This window comes from Piliocolobus tephrosceles, chromosome 6 (genome assembly GCF_002776525.5).
Source record: "Piliocolobus tephrosceles isolate RC106 chromosome 6, ASM277652v3, whole genome shotgun sequence".
Lineage (NCBI taxonomy): Eukaryota > Metazoa > Chordata > Mammalia > Primates > Cercopithecidae > Piliocolobus > Piliocolobus tephrosceles.
In genome coordinates, this window is record NC_045439.1 from 54,943,703 (window position 1) to 54,955,361 (window position 11,659).

Genomic DNA, 11,659 nt, shown 5'->3' on the forward strand with positions numbered 1-11,659 from the left:
CAATGAGTTTTGTACTTTCAGATGAGTTTTTATTGCTTGTTAATGTCCTATTCTTCCTGATTGAAGCATTCTCTTTAGCATTTCTTGTAGGACAGGTCTGGTGTTGATGAAATTCCTCAGATTTTGTTTGGGAAAGTTTTTATTTCTCCTTCATGTTTGAAGGATATTTTCATCAGATATACCATTCTAGGGTAAAAGTTTTTTTTCCTTTAGCACTTTAAATATGTCATGTTACTGTCCTATAAGGTTTCCACTGAAAGTCTGCTGCTAGGTGTATTGGAGCTACATTGTGTGTTATATTTCTTTTCTCTTGTTTTCAGGATCCTTTTTTTAAATCCTTGACCTTTGGGAGTTTGATTATGCCTTGAGGTAATCTTTGGGTTAAATCTGCATAGTGTTTTATAACCTTCTTGTGCTTGGATATTGATACTTTTCTCTAAGTTTGGGAAATTCTCTGTTATCTATCTTTTGAATACACTCTACCCCTATCTCTTTCTCTGTCTCCTCTTTAAGGCCAGTAACTCTTAGATTTGTCCTTTTGAGGCTATTTTCTAGATTCTGTAGGCCCGCTTCATTTTTTTTTTTTCTCTTTTCTTTTGTTTTCTCTGACTGTTTATGAATAGCCTGTCTTCAAGCTCACTAATTCTTGCTTCTGCTTGATCATTTCTGCCCTTAAAGGTCTCTGATGTATTCTTCAATATGTTAGTTGCATTTTTGAGCTCCAGAATTTCTGCTGGATTCTTTTTAATTATTTCTGTTTCTTAAAATTATCTGATAGAATTCTGAATTCCTTCCCTGTGTTATCTTGAATTTCTTTGAGTTTTCTCTAAACAGCTATTTTGATTTCTCTGTCTGAAGGGACACATAGCTCTGTTTCTCCAGGATTGGTCTCTGGTGTCTTATTTGGTTCATTTGGTGAGGTCATCTTTTCCAGGACACTGTTCATGCTGTTAGATGTTTGTCTGTGTCTGGGCATTAAAGAGTTATGTATTTATTATAGTCTTCCAAGTCTGGGCTTGTTTGTACCTGTCCTAAGTGTGAAAGGACTTCAGTGTCGTGATTTAAACTGTATCTGCATTAGTTGGCATCCCAAGCCCAGCAGTAGTGTGGTTCTTGCAGGTTTATAGAGGTACTGCTTTTTGATGGTCTTAGACAGGATCTGGAAGAATTCCCACAATTATCAGGCAGAGACTCTTATTCTCTTCTCTTACTTTCTCCCAAACAAATGGAGTCCCTCTCTCTGTTCTGAGCCACCTGGGGCTGGGGGTGGAGTGATGCAAGCACCCTTGTGGGTCACCACCACTGGCACTGTGCTGTCAGATATGAAGCCAGCACAGTACTGGGTCTCTCCCAAGGCTTGCTGTAACCACTCCCTGGCTACTGCCTATGTTCATTCAAGGCCCTGGGGCTTTAAAATCAGAGGTGGCTAAGCCAGCTGGGCCTGTGTCCTTCCCTTTAGGATGGTGAGTTCCTCCAGGACCAGGGTGGGTCCAGAGTTGCTGTCTGGGAACTAGGGACTAAAATAAAAAACTTTAGAAATCTACCTGGTGTTCATTGTACTGTGGCTGAACTAGCACTAGAACCATGAGATGTAGTCCTTCCCACTCATCCATCCCATTTTGAAAGATAGAGGAGCCTCACCCCATGGACACTGCTACCACAGGCCCACAGAGAGTACTGGCAGGCTACTGCTGATGTTCCCTTAAGGCCCAGGGGCTCTTCTGTCAGCTTGTGGTGAATGCTGTCTGGCCTAGGACTCATGCTTCAGGATAGTGGACTTGCCTCTGGCCCAGGGAAAGTCCAGGAATGCCATCCAAGAGCCAAGGCCTAGAATTGTGGCCCCCCAAAATCCGCTTGGTGTTCTACCCTTCTGTGGCAGAGCTGGTACCTATGGTGCAAGACAAAGTCCCCTTTACTTTTCCCTCTACTTTTCTCAAGCAGAAGGAGTCTCACCCCATCGCCACCACAGCTAAGAATGTGCTGAGTCTGCACAGTCTCAGAAGTCAGCAAGTCTCAGCGTCTTACTCAAGTCCACAGTGTACTACCTGGACCCAAGGGCTCTTCACTTGTCAGGTGATAAATGCTGCCAGGACTAGGTCTTTCTCATAGAGGCATCAGTTTCCCTTCTGGCCCAGGGTGTATCTAGAAATGTCATCCAAGAGCTAGGACCTGAAAAGGGGGTTTCACAACTCTGACCAGGGCCCTGTCCTCCTGTGGCTGAGCCGGTATCCAATATGCAAGACAAAGTCTTCCCCAGTCTTTCCTTTCCTCTCCTTAAGCAGAAGGAAGGGGTCTCTTTTAGAGCTACAAGCTGTGTAGACTGGGATTAGAGGAGAGGTGGCGTCAGCACCCCCCTAGCTGTCTTGGCTGATATCTCAGTAGGTCGTATGTGCTTATAGTCCTACTGGCTCTGAGCCCATTTCAGCCCTAGGACTCACCTAGGAGTTGCAGCTCTTGTTGCCTAGACTGCCTTTCAAGTTTATTTGGGCCCTAGCACACTCCAGCCTAAGGTGACAAGCCTTGCTGTTAATCAAATTCTGACTTCTAGGATGAGCAATTCTGCTCTGGCTAGAGATGGTTTAAATACACCCACTGTGGGTGAGCATCCACTGACTTCAGTCTGGTTTTGCCTTCTGTTATAACAGGGCAGCACTGAGTTCAATGCAGAGTCTCATAATTGCTGCACTCTCCCTCTTCCAAACACACAGATTCTCTCTTCATGGAGTGTGGCCACTGCCAGGGGATGGGGGAAGGGTATCATTGATGATTCAAGACTGTTTTTTCTACCTCTTCAGTGCCTCTTTGAGCAATATAAAGTTAAAACTAGGTACTGTGAGTACTCACCTGATTTTTGGTTCTTATGAAGGTGCTTTTTTGTGTAGATAGTTGTTAAATTGCTGTCATTGCAGGGGAAGAGGGGATGACTGGTAGAGTAGTCTGCCATCTTGCTTCACCCTCCTATTTATACAGTTTTAGAACAAAATACTGTCTTATGAAAGGCTTTTTCATATGTTTTACCTGTACAGTCATGTATCACTTAACAGGGATATCTTCTGAGAATTGCATCGATAGGCGATTTTGTTATACGAACTTTATAGAGTGTACTTATACCTACATGGTATATAGCCTACTACGTACCTATGCTGTAAGGTATAGCATATTGCTCCTAGGCTACAAACCTGTACAGCATGTTACTGGACTGAATACTATAGGCAGTTGTAACAATGGTAAATATTTGTGTATCTAAACATAGAAAAGGTACAGTAAAAACATGGTATAATCTTATGGGACCACTATCTTACATGTACTCCATTGTTGACTGAAACATCATGTGATGCATGACTGTATAATAATGGATTCAAGGGCACTACAAATGTAACCTGTATTACCTGATTTTAGTTGTTTGCTTTCATATTTAAACATAGCTAGAATTTATATTTTCTACATTTCCAAAGTGACTCAAGGAGCACTTTTATCAGCTATAGATGCTAAATGAATATCCTGTTATGTTTTTTGTCTTAATGATCTAAAGGACATTGCATTTTGGGCTCAACTAAATGACTGCAGTCTTTATTAAATCTTTTTGTGGTCTTGGTTTTGTCCTTTCTCTCCTCCTGTTAAAATTATAGGTTACAAGTAATCAAATCATTGAGTTGATATGTTCATGATGTATCTTTCTTAATCACTCATTAAAGTAACATTTATGTCATTAGTGACATGTTATTAAGTAATTCCTTTAGAATATACATAGTGTAGTATTTTTGGAATTACTTTAAGCCTTTATTTGGCTTTTTCAGGTAATACAGACAAGTATAAAGAAGAAAATTATAATCAACTATAACTTTTCTACCCAAGTTTACATTGGGAAATACATTTCCCCAAACCTAAAATTCTGTGTATCTATGTACCTTTTTATATTAATGGTATTTCCATCAAGTACTATAGATACACATTTTAACATCTGCATAATATTGTTTACTAATGTACCAAAATTTATTTAGCTCATTTCCTCTTGTTGGTTATTTAAACTGTCTTTAGTTTTTGTTTTATTTATAATTTAGGGAACATCCTTTTAGGTAATCTTTGGGTGTATCTATGATTATGGATTTAGGTTAAATTTCTAGAATTTGAATTGGTTGTCCAAAGAGTAGGTCCACTTTTGAGGCTTCTGATAATTTTTGTATTGCCCTACAGAAGATTTGTATCATTTTACTCTTTTTATCTTGGCATCTCTAGTGGGTAAAAATTCATCTCTAATTTTTTAAGGGTTATATTCGTTAAACCTTAGAAACGTAGGAGAAACTTAGTATCAAAATCTGTTTACAGTTACAGCAAATGTAATATGCATTGTGACAGTGTTTGTTTCCAATGTTTTTATTTGTGGTGTTCAACTTAATACTGAACAGCTATAATAAAGATTAAAAAGGCTTTAGAGAGACTTTAGTGCCCTCATCTGGATGAGGAAAGAGAGTCGATGACCAGAGGGTGAAGATTTTTTTATCATGGTGTGAAGTTTTTATTTTAATAAACCTGATGACAAATTGGGCCAGATAAATAATGCTTAAATCCAAAATACACAATAACTAACTACATAAGCATTGATATATTTAAGACTATTTCCTGTTAGGAAATAGGTTTAGTATTTTTCTCAGATAAACTGAGTTCCTTTTTTATGCTTTTATTATTGACAAGTTTGGAACACCAGGAGCCACACAGTTATAGCCTGTTATATACTCAGAGAGCCAAAGGTCACCTTCCAAGTACCATATTTGATGACCTCTTAACTGTGTTTCCCCTTAGCCTCTCAGTAGCAGTCAAAACTGTTGTCTACACCATTCCTCCTTAAAATTCTCTTTTCTTCTGGCTTTTGTAATTCAGGCCTCTTTGATCCCTCTGACCATCCTCTGTCTCATTTATTCCCTAGAATTACATCTTCAACTCTTTTTTTTTTTTTTTGCTGTGTTTTTTCTTTGGAAAATTTTATCCATACCCATAGCTTCTACCATCACTACCAGCTGATGATTCCTAAATCCAAGTTTTTAATTTTAGAACTCAATTTCCTTCTAAACTCACACATCTCTTGGTCTTTCTCTTTTGACCAGACATAGGAAAGAGTAGGGTCCTTCCACTGGTCCTTCTTTTCACAAATTTATATTCTAGTTAGTCATCTTTTGGAAAACAGGCCTAACTGTTTCACCAATCTGATACAGAAATCTTCTCAGTATTCCCAGGAGCTAGAATACGTATCAAGGCATTACTCATCTGGTCTCACAGTCATATTTGCCTCTTGCATGCCTAGCTCTGGCATCCTTCATTATCACCATTCCCAAATATTATGTACGCTTTAATAGCTCTCTTCCTATCCTCATGATGTTCCCTATGTCTGGAATCCCTGCTCAAGCACACACGAGACCTTCTTTATCCAGGGTCCAGCTCAAATATCAATTCCTAAAATCATCCATGAGCTCCCCTACTGTATTAGTCAGGTTTCTCTAGAGGGACAGAACTAATAGGATAGCTATATATAAAAGGGAGTTTATTAAGTTTTAACTCATAAAATCACGAGGTCCCACAACAGGCCATCTGCAAGCTGAGGAGCAAGGAGAGGCAGTCCGAGTCCCAAAACTGAAGAACTTAGAGTTCGATGTTCAAGGGCAGGAAGCATACAGCACAGGAGAAGATGTAGGCTGGGAGACTAGGCCAGTCTAGTCTTTTTACTTTTTGTTTTGTGTTTTTTCTATTTGTGCTGGCAGCTGATTAGATGGTGCCCACCCCGATTAGGGTGGGTCTGCCTTTTCAAGCCCACTGACTCAAATGTTAATCTTTGACAACACCCTCATAGATATACCCAGGATCAATACTTTGCATCCTTCAATCCAATCAAGTTGACACTCAGTATTAACCACCACACCTACCTTGTGATTTTAGCTTAATTTCGAACCAATATATTTTCTTATTGTCATACATTAAATTTTTTATTATAGCAGTCTGTATACTTACCTCTCCCCTCTTCTAAAGTATGAACTCTTTGAAGGCAAGGAAAAGATCTTATTTCTTTATAGATTCAGCACCCAGCATAACATCTTGAACTTTATACTCAATAAATTTTTGAATTGAGCAATGGTAACTCGTCTCACCTAATATTTCTGCTTGTTCAATAAGAGATCTGTGAATATTTAGGAGAGGGATCTAACTCAAATAGAAGATTAAAGGATGAAAGCTAACACAAGAAGACAACATAGGGGGATTTGGAGAAAAAGTGATCTGAGATTTAAGCCATGAAAGAGGAAGGTGTAAGAAGGAGGTTTTGAGTGTGAAAGAGAAAGAATTAAAAGAAAAATGAGAATGGGCAAATGCAAGCGACTTTGAGAACTGAATAAGGAAAGTTATATGCCAGAATTTGGTACTTCAGGATGAACTAGGACTGTATGTAGAGGTGGTTGACACCATTGAAAACAAGCTCATCTGAATTTGTAGTGCGATCTAAAGAAAGGGGAAACTGGTGAGCAGAATGCCTGAATTCTAGCATCACTCCTTCCCCCTGTGTAGCTGTGGTAACTTAAGCAAGTTAGTCTCTGTGTCAGCTTCCCCATATGTCAGCTGGGGGTTATCTATCTGATATGGGATGATGTATCTAGATCACAGGTGTATCCAGAGAATGAAATAATGAACATGAAACTAAAAATGGATAATGGTAGAAGGCTTTATTATTCTATGTCATTGCTATTTTTAATCCTAAATGTATTAGCATTGTTGTTGCACTTTCCAATTGTTGTTACTAACAGCTTAGACAAATTGTCTTCTACAAATACATTTAAAAATAGTTATTATATATATTTTTTTCCTTCAATTCCCTCATTTCACAGATTTAAAAACTGGGGTACAGAGTGATTTGCTCAAAGTTTTATTACTGTGACAATTCCCTAAATCTAGAACCTGGGATTCTGACTTGTAATCAAGTGACTGTTTAAGTCTACCCCATTACAGAAAGGTGTGAAAGAGAGAATAGAAAGAGAGAGGATAGACAGTCGTTACTGCTAATATTAATATAATAGAATTTTGGGCCCTTCCTTGAGTGGGAGGTGAGTGGAGACAGGAAGTATTTCTAAGATAAAAAGAGTGCAGTGGCCAAAAGAAAGCTTCCTCTTTGTCCTCTGAAGGTTCCATGAAAATAACATTAAAAAGGCAGATTAATACGAAAAAAGACATACAGAATTTTATTTTAATGTGCATAGCATGGGCGAATTGCAGGAGAATGATTACTCCCTCCCCCCATCTTGTTTTTATTCTTCTTGTTGTTGTTTTTGTTTTTGAGACAGTCTCACCTGTTGCCCAGGCTGAAGTGCTGTGGAACAATCTCAGCTCACTGCAACCTCCATCTTCTGGGTTCAAGTGATTCTCCTGCCTCAGCCTCCAGAGTAGCTGGGATTACAGGCATGCCCCACCGTGCCCAGCTAATTTTTGTATTTTTAATAGAGACGGGGTTTTGCCGTGTTGGCGAGGCTGGTCTCGAACTCCTGACCTCAGGCAATCTGCCTGCCTCGGCCTCCCAAAATGCTGGGATTACAGGCATGAGCCATCGCTCCCAGCTGCCTATCTTTTAATTAATAATAAAAATGATAAAAGGATTAGATTTCTAATTTCGTATTAAATTCTTTCAGTTATTTTAAACTCGAAACGAGATTGGTATTTGGATTTGTTTTAGTGTATTTTTGGTTATTTTATGAGTTTAACCATAATATTGGAAAAAGTAAAATTTTATCTATATTTATTAAGTAGTGATAGATGTTAAAATATTTTTTCAGCTTACAGTTTTCTTCAAAATTTTTATGTTAGAGGAAAAATATAACAATTGTGATGTGTATATTGGTTAATCTGGTCCAAACTTTAGCATAATAAATTATTAGAAGTGTTACATCTTGTAAAACAGGGGACTCCCTTAAATTAATTTATTCTCAAATTCTGTAAGTAGTTTTATTTTTAAAATAACTCAGATGAGGTGGGATTGAATGAGAAGATTGAGATTCATAGTTATTAATATAGTAAAATCTCTACTTAAGTGAAAATATATTTGAATTACATTTTACAAACTAAAATTGACTGAGCGATTTGAATGTTTTCTATTGTATGCATTATCATCCCCCATGAATTTTTTGTTGTTGTTATTCCTTTTCTTTGACAGCCAGAAATCACTGTGGAAAATCTTCCCAGTTATTTCAGACTTCAGAAACCATTATTGATTTTGTTCAGTGATGGCAGCATAAATCCTCAATATAAAAAAGCAATATTGACACTGGTAAAGCAGAAATACTTGGATTCACTTACCCCTTGCTGGTTAAATCTGTAAGTATGTTTTTATTTTTTAATATGTAAGAGGTAAAGAAAGTTTAATAATTATTACATTTTCGTTAGGAAACAAAACTCTCTAACTCTTTGGGGTTAATTTTATGGAACCAAATATGTTACCATGATATTTTAGTAACTAAACTCCCCCAAACAGGGTCCAAAGATTACCTTATTTTAGATTGAATTTTATTCTACAGTAAATTTTTAAAAGCAATAATTGTTCTGATTTTTAAAAGGAATTGATGCCCATTGAGAAAATTTGGCAAATACAGAATGTAAACATTGTGATTTTTGACCTTTTCCTTCAGTTCCTTTTTCTGTACTTCTATATTTTTAAAGTTTAGACAGATTTCAGTGCATTCATCAGCAATATTTCCTAGTATGTTTTCTAGATGTATGGATTGTGTTACATTTAATGTCTGAACAAAATTCACAAATAATATACTGTTTCTTGTTCAGATTCATCAGATGAAAGACGTATTTTATTCTTTAGACTCATTTGAAAAATAACAGAAATGGGGCAGTGTACATTTTTGCTGTGAAGAGTTTCACAGTGCATTCTACTGCTTGAGGCAACATTTTCCCAGGCAATTATCATTATGGGTATCTCAGAGTAAAATATTATGTTATAAAATGTGGAATGTGTTACATTAGGAAAACTAAGTATCTTTAACTTAGAGTTTTCTTGTATGAACATAATTATTTCTACTTCTTTAATTTGAAATTAATCTCTTCTTTTTTTCCTGAGAAAAGGCACAATTTTATGGAAAAGAAGTATTTATGAAAATAAGTATCTTGTTATCTTCTAGTTATGTAATCATTTGATGTTTGAGCTGATGATATATGATCAGATACTTGGCCAAATGTTGGAAGGAAAATATTGGTTGTGTCAAGCCTAAATTGACAAGCCTTTGGGCTATGCCTGCTTTTCATTAAAATTGTCATTGGCTGCTGCTTTTCTCCTAAGTCAAACAAAGTGCCCCATGTTAAAAAGAAACTTTTAAAGAATCCAATTACTAATAACATAGTCGTAGACCTCTTGGTTTTTAGTACATCTTTTCATAAAGTGAACTTACTGGCATGATACTACTTAAAAGTAGTATCATGTAGAACTTAATGTTCTGCAAATTACTATTTTCATTATTTTGTTGTAGAAAGAAACATTAATATGTTCAATTGTTTCTTTTTGTAGAAAGAATACTCCAGTGGGGAAAGGAATCTTGCAGGCATATTTTGATCCTCTGCCTCCCCTTCCTCTTCTTGTTTTGGTGAATCTGCATTCAGGTGGCCAAGTATTTGCATTTCCTTCAGACCAGGCTATAATTGAAGAAAACCTTGTATTGTGGCTGAAGAAATTAGAAGCAGGACTAGAAAATCATATCAGTAAGTTTTCTGTTTTGTTTAATACATGTAGTTCTGTATTTTGTTCCATAAATGTTAAACTCTAAATATAGCAAAAGAATGGTAAGATGAGTTATTAAAATGCTGGTAGCATCATCCATGTGGACAGTCTCTGACTGGGAGGCCAAAGGTGCAAGACTTCAGTCAGTGATCGGCTCCCCTATGAAGGCCTATTTCTTGAATTTTAATTCATTGAGTCCATGTTGTTTGTATAGATCACCAGTGTATTCAAACATGATTTTGGTAATTTATGCCATTAAAAAAATTGTTATAGTGGGAGCTTTGGCCTACCAAAGCATAAGTCTTTCACCTATTTTTATAAAATTTAAAATTGTAAATTTCAGAGGACATTTCTTGTGTAGCTTTTTCCATGTGCATGCCAGCTTGTTTTCTTTTTATAACTGTAAGCAAATATGTGGTTTTATAGAAAATGAGAATATTTTACAAATAGTACATTATTGTTATATAAAATTCTGGTTCTAAGTACAGGCATACCTCAGAGATAATTGTGGGTTCAGTTTGAGACCACCACAATAAAGCAAATATTGAAATAAAGCAAATCATACAAGTTTTTTGGTTTCTAAGTATATGTAAAAGTTATGTTTACACTATAGTCTATTAAATGTGTAATAGCATTATGTCTAAAAAATGTTTTTACTTTAATTTTAAAATATTGCTAGAAAATGCCAACAGTTATCTGAGCTTTCAGGGAACTGTAACCTTTTGGCTGATGGAGGGTCTTGTCTCTGTGTTGATGGCTGCTAACTGACAGGTGGTAGTTGCTGAAGTGCTGAAGTTTGGGCTGTGGCAATTTCTTAAAATAAGACAACAATGAAGTTTGCAGCATTGATTGAGCTTTCTTTTCACAAAAGATTTCTCTGTAGTATATGATGCTGTTTGATAGCATTTTATTCACAGTAGAACTTCTTTCAAAATTGGAGTCAATCCTTTGAAACCCTGCTGCTGCTTTATCAACTAAGTTTATGGAATATTCTAAATCCATTGCTGTCATTTTAACAATGTTCATAGCATTTTCAGTAGTTTCCAACTCAAGAAACCACTTTCCTTGCTTATTTATGAGAAGCATCCGTTCAAGATTCATCGTAATATTGCAGCAATTTAGTTTCACCTTCAGGCACCACTTCTAATTCTAGTTCTCTTGCTATTTATACCCCATCTGCAGCTACTTTCTCCACTGAAATCTTGAGCCCCACAAAGTGTACAAGGCTTTCTTTTCCTCTGCATCCTTGTCAGCATTTGTTATTTCCTTTGAGATAAAAGTCATTTTAACTGGGGTGAGGTGATATCATTGTAGGTTTGATTTGCTTTTCTCTGATGATCAGAGAAATACTTGTTTTCATAGACCTATTTTCCATTTGAATGTCTTCTTTTCAGAAGTGTCTATTCAGATCTTTTGCTAATTTTTAAATCTTTTGCTAATTTTTAAATCAGATTATTAGTTTCCCCCCCCCCCCCCCAGATAGTTTGAGCTCCTTATATTCTCTGGCTATTAATCCCTTGTCAGACAGGTAGTTTGCTAATACTTTTTTCCATTCTGTGGGTTATCTGTTCACATTGCTGATTGTTTATTGTTTCCTTTGCTGTGAAGAAGCTTTTTTTTAACTTGATGTGATCCCATTTGTCCATTTTTGCTTTGGCTGCTTGTGCTTGTGGGGTATTAAGAAATCTTTGCTGGCTAACACGTTGAAATCTCATCTCTATTAAAAATACAAAAAAATTAGCCAGGCATGGTGGCAGGTGCCTGTAGTCCCAGCTATTTGGGAGGCTGAGGCAGGAGAAAGGCGTGAACCTGGGAGGCGGAGCTTGCAGTGAACGGAGATCATGCCACTGCATTCCAGCCTGGGTGACAGAGGGAGACTCCGTCTCAAAAAAAAAAAAAAAAAAAAAAAAA

The 11,659-nt window shown here is 36.8% G+C and overlaps 1 protein-coding gene across 4 annotated transcripts in view; it reads left to right on the forward strand.

Moving 5' to 3' along the window:
- Window positions 1-11,659, forward strand: part of TXNDC16 (thioredoxin domain containing 16) — a 119,942-nt gene that overhangs the window by 94,684 nt on the left and 13,599 nt on the right. For 3 of the 4 annotated variants that reach the window (XM_023222621.1, XM_023222622.1, XM_023222623.1), the window contains 2 exons: window positions 8,183-8,343; window positions 9,539-9,729. In XM_023222621.1, the coding sequence (XP_023078389.1) occupies window positions 8,183-8,343; window positions 9,539-9,729 (352 nt within the window). The remainder of the gene's footprint in view (window positions 1-8,182; window positions 8,344-9,538; window positions 9,730-11,659) is intronic. The other variant, XR_002733745.1, reaches the window with a different exon arrangement.